Source organism: Piliocolobus tephrosceles, chromosome 2 (assembly GCF_002776525.5).
Source record: "Piliocolobus tephrosceles isolate RC106 chromosome 2, ASM277652v3, whole genome shotgun sequence".
Lineage (NCBI taxonomy): Eukaryota > Metazoa > Chordata > Mammalia > Primates > Cercopithecidae > Piliocolobus > Piliocolobus tephrosceles.
In genome coordinates, this window is record NC_045435.1 from 9,361,584 (window position 1) to 9,369,628 (window position 8,045).

At 36.5% G+C, this 8,045-nt stretch overlaps 1 protein-coding gene across 1 annotated transcript; it reads right to left on the bottom strand.

Annotated features, from left to right (window-relative positions):
• Nucleotides 1–4,424: 4,424 nt before the first annotated feature.
• LOC111545113 (olfactory receptor 5H8-like) lies at nt 4,425–5,675 on the bottom strand. The gene is given in 3 exon segments (XM_023216025.2): nt 4,425–4,733; nt 5,050–5,543; nt 5,546–5,675. Coding segments are annotated over 3 exon segments (927 nt in total). The 5' UTR covers nt 5,670–5,675.
• Nucleotides 5,676–8,045: the final 2,370 nt, after the last annotated feature.

Sequence of the window (8,045 nt, forward strand, 5' to 3'; positions counted from 1 at the left end):
GACATCGGATGCTCACATTACCAGTCTAATCTTTGGGTTATAACAATGGACAAAAGACAGATAATTCACAGGAAACCATCAGTACAATGAAAATATTACAGAGCAATAAAAAATTTTAGAAAAGCTACAGACACATGTAATAACATGGATCCTCTAAGGGAAGGAGTAACAGCAGTTGAAGTGTTCCATTCACTCTGTTTCCTGGATATTATGGGGATTCCTTGGGGGAACAAAAAGAGAGTAGATAGATGATTTTGTTAACTGGATGTCCACAAATGTAGAATAATATTTTAAATATTTATATATTTTATCCTTTATACGAAACATCTAACTGAACAGCTTCTCCTTGATACTTTCTCCTACCCTATGCCAGAAACCAATCCTAGAAATAAGAATATAAATAATTTACTTAGGTGTATAATATTTTCAATTGTCATGAAGGAACATAAGGCAAGTTGCCATGCATCAGACATCCCAGGCTCAGTAATCTCCTTGGGCTCATATCAAGGTTAAAAAAGACTGATGCACTCTTACTGCATTCTAGGAATTTGTGCTGTCAGTTTCATTTTAATTTCACAAATATTTCACAAATACTTATTTAAGCCCTTATGTGAATAAGCCACTGTCTACACCCTGCAAAATGCAGAAAGAATAGTAAGACTATATATTGTAATCTACAAGATCCTTTGGTTCAAAAATAAATACTATGCAAGGACAATTTTGGCCTAAAAAGAAGAAAAAAATTGCTAAATATTTCAAATGAGTTAGTAGGAACATTTGAGATAGGTCTTGAAGAAAGAGTGCCATTTCAATTGTAAATGAGGATGGACGCAGTCAGGGGAGGAAAGTTTCTCTGTGGATGGACCTATCTGAGAAAAGCACGTACCTGAAAGACTAAAGTATGTCCAGAAGTCTCTCAGTAACTGATTTTGACTACAACACAGATTCCATTAGGACAACTGCAGAGGAGACTCCAGTTAAACCAAGGTTTCATTGGAAAGGAACTCAATGTCAGGGTGAGCAAATGCAATGTTACAAAGATCTATCTATCATCTATAAACACACACACACACACACACATATAGTTGGCCCTCTATATCTGTTGGTTCTTCATTTGTGGATTCAAACAATTGTGGATCAAAACTATTTGAGAAAAAATAATTGTGTCTTTACTAAATATGTACAGACTGTTGGTTTTGGTCACTATTTGCTAAACAATACAGTATAACAACTATTTATCTAGTGATTTTAAGTAATCTAGGTATGATTTAAAGTACATAGGAGGATTTGCAGAGGTTATATGCAAAATGCTATGCCATTTGATATTAGGGACTTGAGCATCCATAAATTTTGGTATCCAAGGGCAGTGCTAGATCCCCCACAGATCCAGAAGACCCAGGGATACAGAAGGATGACTGTATATACACACTTATTTATTTAGATTCTATATTTATGTATTTTATGTGTACGTGTATCTACGTGTATATCATAAAATCAGTACATACAAATTAACAATTAAACATGGATAGTTACATGCAGTCATGCATCGCTTCATGATGGGAATACATTCTGAGAAATTTGTCATTTTGATTACATCCTATAGTGTTCTTGCAAGAAGTAAGTGATTTTGTCATTGTGAAAACATCCTAGAGCGTACTTACAAAAAAATCTACGTGGTATAGTCCACACACCTAGGCTATATGGTGTCACATGTTGCTCTGGGCTACAAACCTGCACATCATGTTACTATACTGAATACAGTAGGAAATTGTAATACAATGGTTTGTATATCTAAATATATCCACACATAGAAAAGGTAGAGTAAAAAAAGACATCAAATTTAAAAATTGTACAACTTACCATAAACGGAGCTTGCAGGATTGGAAGTAGTTCTGGGCGGGTCAGTGAGTAAGTGATGAGTTAATGTGAAGACCTAGGACATTTCTGTCCACCACTGCGGACTTTAATTTATAAACACTGTACATGTAGGCTACCTTAAATTTATTTCAAAGTTTTTTCTTTCTTCAAAATTAAATTAACTGAGCTTACTGTAATGTTTTTACCTTATAAACTTTTAAACATTTTAAAACTTTTTGACTTCTTTGTAATAATACTAAGCGTAAAGGCAAACATGTTGTACAGCTATACAACAATATTTTTCTTTATATTCTATTCTATAAGCTTTTTTCTATTTTTAGAATTTTTATTTAATTTTTTATTTATAAAATGTTTTATTAAAAGCTAACACACAAACACACACGAGCTTAGGCCTAGTTAGGGTCGAGATCATGAATATCACTGTCTTCCACCTTCACATCTTGTGCCACTGGAAGGTCTTTAGGGGAAATAACATGTATGTAGCTCTCATCTCCTATGACAATGATGCCTTCTTCTGGAATATATCCTGAAGGACCTGCCTGAGACTGTTTTATAGTTAACTTTTTTATATAATTAGAAGGTGTATACTCTAAAATAATTATTAATAGTATAATAAATATATAAACCACTAACACAGTTGCTTATTGTCACTATCAAGTATTATGGATGGTACATAAATATATGAGCTATACTTTCGTATGACTGATAGTGTAGTAGATTTGTATACACCAACATCACCACAAACTCATGAGTAATGTGTTGTACTGTGACATAATGATGGCTATGATGTCACTAGGTGATAGGAATTTTTCAGCTCCATTGTAATTTTATGGCACCACCACCCCATATGCAATCAAAATGTCATTATACAGTATACAACTATATTCAGTTCTAGGAACATATACCTTATATGCATGTAATCTGGTAGCAATGACAATCCATTAAAGGTTATTGAAGAGGGATATGATTCAATGAGAGTCTTGTTTATGAAAAATTATCTGGCTGTAGTGCTTGGAAGGTAAGACAGTAAGAGCCAGATGAAAAAGATAAGAAACTTGAGTTTTGCAAAACACACAGCTGAGTATGTTTTGGGGTGGGGACCTGAGTGGTACCAGCATGAACTCACAGAATTACAAGTGTGGAGAGAATAAAGGCAAGGATGACCTGAACATGAATCTCTCATATTTAAAGAGCATTGAATTTGAGTAAAGCTATCAAGGACTTTTCAGCAATAGAATATTCAAACCCTTGTTCACTTTCATGTCTTTTCTATCACCCTCTGTGCAGTACGACATAATACATGATAATTTTATCTGTACTTTTTTCCCTGAAACAGTGTCTCACTCTGTTGCCCAGGCTGGAATGCAGTGGCATAATCATAGCTCACTGCAGCCTCCACCTTCTGGACTCAAGGGATCTTTCTGCCTCAGCCTCCCAAGTTGCTGAGACCACAGGTGCACACAACCATGCCTGGCTAGTTTTAAATTTTTTTTTAGAGATGGGGTCTTGCTATGTTGCCCAGGCTGGCCTAGTTGTACTTTTGTAGTATAAAGTTCTCATCTAAAGTCCCCACTTGTAAGTGAGAACATGTGTTACTTGTTTCTCTCTTCCTGTGTTAGTTTGCTAAGGATAATGGCCTCCAGCTCCATCCAAGTCCCTGCAAATGCGTAAAGTCACTCATTGACAAGGGAACATTACAATAATCTGTAAATATCACCGATTTCTTGATCTTACAAGCTTCCTTTTTTTTTTTTTAATTCAGGGAAAATTAAGACCATTCAATTCTTATTCTGCCACTTCTATTTTATTTCTCTGCACTCATCTCAACTTAATTATTTAGTCTAATCCGTTAGCACTCCGAATTAGTAAAGGTTTTCAGATTGCCAACAAACATACAAACACAGTTGGAAAGGTTCTTAGAAGGCATCACAAACACGGAGAGGCAACTGGCGTCTCCTCACTCACAGAAGCACACTGAACTAAGAGAATCCTGTCATAGTTTCCTATTTCTGTTCATTTCCATCTATAATATGTGAATTGAATCTCTACAAAAAAGAAATTAACCATTTCCCAATAAAGTGGAAAAAAACACTTCATGGTGGTTAGCTGAATTCGTGAGATTTGCTTGGGTTCATACAAACACAAACTTGTTCTATGGAGGAAGTGTGCTATGAATCTCCAGTTTATAAACCTGTATTAGTAACAAAGACATCATACTCAACTTGTTATTAGAGGATCTACTATTGTAGCACTTGATCCATTTACAAAGCCACATTGAAGAGCAAGAAACATGTAAAATGCTTTTATTTTTTTCTGCTCTAATTATTCTAGTATGTCATGAACAGTTGACAAAATTTTCTGGTTTGCTTTTCAATAATATATACAAATATCTTAAGGAATTTATTAGATACTAATGACATGAGTCATTAAAAAGTTAGGACAATTGTAATTGCAAAAAACTTTAAACATACACTGACATATACTGACATCTAGCCTGCATGATTATGTGACTTTAAATAAAAAGAGAATACATTCCAGTATGAGATCTAAACATTTCCTTTTAATGTTTTTGTCAGTGAATCTATGACTTGCTTATTTCTCAGACTGTAGATAATGGGATTTAAGAAAGGAATGATGACAGTGTAAAATAGAGACTCCACCATATCTTGATCATCTGCTTGTGGAGATGCAGGGCCCACATACATGAAGAGAAGGGTGCCATAGTATAAACAGACAGATAAGAGATGGGCTCCACAGGTGGAAAAGGCTTTCCTTATGCCTTTGACTGACTTTTTTTTTAAGATTGTAAAGAGGACAAATGCATAAGAGACAAGAACAGTCAAAATAGTGAATACCTAGGCCGGGCGCGGTGGCTCAAGCCTGTAATCCCAGCACTTTGGGAGGCCGAGACGGGTGGATCACGAGGTCAGGAGATCGAGACCATCCTGGCTAACACGGTGAAACCCCGTCTCTACTAAAAATACAAAAAATAGCCGGGCGAGGTGGCGGGCGCCTATAGTCCCAGCTACTCGGGAGGCTGAGGCAGGAGAATGGCGTGAACCCGGGAGAGGGAGCTTGCAGTGAGCTGAGATCCGGCCACTGCACTCCAATCCGGGCGACAGAGCGAGACTCCGCCTCAAAAAAAAAAAAAAAAAAAAAAATAGTGAATACCTGTATTGAACCAGACAAAATAAAAAGCATTAAAAAATTAATTGAAGGGTCAGTACAGGAAATCTTTAACAATGGGATAATGTCACAGTAAAAGTGATGTATTATGTTAGAATTACAGAAGGTTAATCTGAATAAAATGCCTTCATGAATTAAGGCATGAAGAAAGCCACCTATAAATGACAAGACTAATAGGCGGATGCATAGTCCATTGGTCATAATCACTGGATAAAGTAAAGGTTTGCATATGGCTACATAGCGATCATACGCCATTGTTGCCAAGAGAAAACATTCTGTGGTTGCACTGATTCCAAAGGAAAAAAATTGTATCTTGCATTCAGAGAGAGAAATCATCATACTCTTAGTGAAGAAGCTGATTAGCATCTTAGGGGTCACTGAGGATGATAACCAAGCATCCGCAAAGGCTAAACTCCCGAGGAATAAGTACATTGGAATGTGAAGGTGTGAGTCTTTCCAGATGACAGCAATCAGACCAAATTTCCCATGATGGTGATGAGATATAGTATCAAGAATGCCAGGAACAGGGGTATTTTCCACTCTGATTGATAGGTAAGTCCTGTGAGAAGAAACTCTGTCAGCAATGTTGCATTTTCCTCATCCATGTCCTCGTTGGATGTACCCTGAGTGAACTGAAATAAACATAAAAAGAATATTCGATAAGGATTTATAAAGTGAATACTAGAGGAGGGGAGTTAAAATAAAATCATACACTCATCAGAATGTCCTCTTCGTGTATTTATTACACTGTGCTGATGAAAACTATAGTAGGGGAATTGAAGAGGTGGAAAAATGCAATTATTTGAGTTTATAGAATGTGCATGAATAAATATATTTAAGCAAAAAGAGAGGCAGTCTATGGATGTGATTAATTTATGTGGACACTGGAGTACGGTACAAAATTTCTGTGTCTGAGACATGGATGCAAGGTCAAGGGAAAAGATCTTTGAAAGGTCAGAAACACAAAATGAGTTAAAAGTCATGTGAAGGACTTTGAACTGTATTCTTCAGGAAATAGTCATGAATTTAAAATTTTAAGACAGATGGTGGCATGTAAGACGTATAGAAAATAAGCTGCAAGGAAGGGAACCTGCAGTCAGAGATACTAATCAGGAAACTGTTTCTATTGCAAAGGAATCCCAAGCCAGATTACATATCAGAATTGTCTGGGGGGAACTTTCTTACCAAAATATAGAATATGAGGGATTACTATTAAATTCTGTAGTTCCAGAATGAGGTCTAGGAATATGTATTTTTAAGAAAATGCTATTCATGTGATTCAAATGAATGCAAAGTACCTACTTCATGTGTGATAAGGAAGTGATGAGGAAGACAAAGAAATAGATTGAAAAGAATTCAGAATGTAGAGTCAACAGGGCTCTATGACATATTAGATGGGAAGAGGGTAGTCACTGAAATTAAGAGGAGTCATATGGTGATTCAAAATGAGATTGAGAACTCAGGTTCTTCGGCAGATATGGGGAAGGGGCATTCTCTGAACATCCAGGTGAGATGTACTTAGAGATGTGACTCTACTAGAACTTAATAAAAATAATGATATTAGAGGCATTGGGGGTAGTTTAAGGCATAGTTACAGATGTCCTACGCATTGGAGAATGTATCAAACATGAAAGAGGAACAGAGAGGCAATACAATTAAAATTATATTAAACAGGTTATAAAGTGTATCCACTTTACAGGTCATTTATTAGATGGCCAGCCCCTGGTCCTCTTTTCTACCAAATTAATCTTGGTGACTAAGAGAGAATACTACCCATTCTAGAGTTAGAAACTTACTTTTCCATCCTTCTTGCACCTAGAATGAGGCTACTTGACTAAGTTTGGCCAGCCAAACCCACCAACATAGATTTGGAATTTGGAAGGTGGAAAACAAAGGAACAGAGAACTTTTGATGCAAAAGCATCCAAAGCAGCAATATCAAGACCCTTACAAAAGCATCCACACACAGCAATGGAACTGACAGTGTGAGCTGTGGCATTTGAAATTTCAGCCATGACAGCGGGAGCTATTGTTGAGCTAGTGCTGGGACACGATTTGGGCTGCTGACTGGCTGTCTTACTTCATTCTGTTCCTGCTCATTTTTACAGGTCATTCTTCCAACTTTCCTGGCATTTCTATTTTAGATAGCTTTCCATTCAATAAACTCATCGTCCAATGCAACCAAGAGTCCTGGCTCAAACAAAGAGACAAGGGTGATATCAGAAAAAAATATTGAGCAGAGTGATCAAAGAAGCAGGAGGGAAACTGGAGAGCTGAATATTACAGACATAAAGAGAGGAAATGTACTCAAGAAGGACAAAGTACAGGGCAAAATGCCAAAAGAAATGCTCTGGTTGGACTAAATATGAGGAGAGATCACTGATTGTGGAAATTAGAGATTTTTAGTGGCTTCAGTGAAAGCAGTTTGCATTTGCTGATAGAATTAAAGCCAGAAAAAAATAAGAAGTGAATGGGAAACAAATGGCACAACAGTGAGGTGAATGAACTACAGCACTCCAAGTAACGCAAACAATATTTTCCATTTGCCTACTGTTGGAGAAATGTAAATAAGTTAGTCCAACCATTGTTGAACACATAGTGGGGATTCCTCAAAAACCTAAAGACAGAAATACCACTTGACCTAACAATCCCATTACTGAGTATATACCCAAAGGAATATAAATTATTCTACTATAAAGACACATGCATATGTATGTGCACTGAAGCACTGTTCACAATATCAAAGACATGGAATCAATGATGGAATCCAGCCCATCAGTGATAGACTGGATAAAGAAAATATGATACATATACATTATGGAATATTATGCAGCCATGAAAAAGAAGGAGATCATGTCCTTTGCAGTGACATGGATGGAAATGGAGGCCTTTATCCTTAGTAAACTAACACAGGAACCAAAAACCAAATACTGCATATTCTCACATATAAGTGGGAGCTAATTCATGAGAACACATGGACAC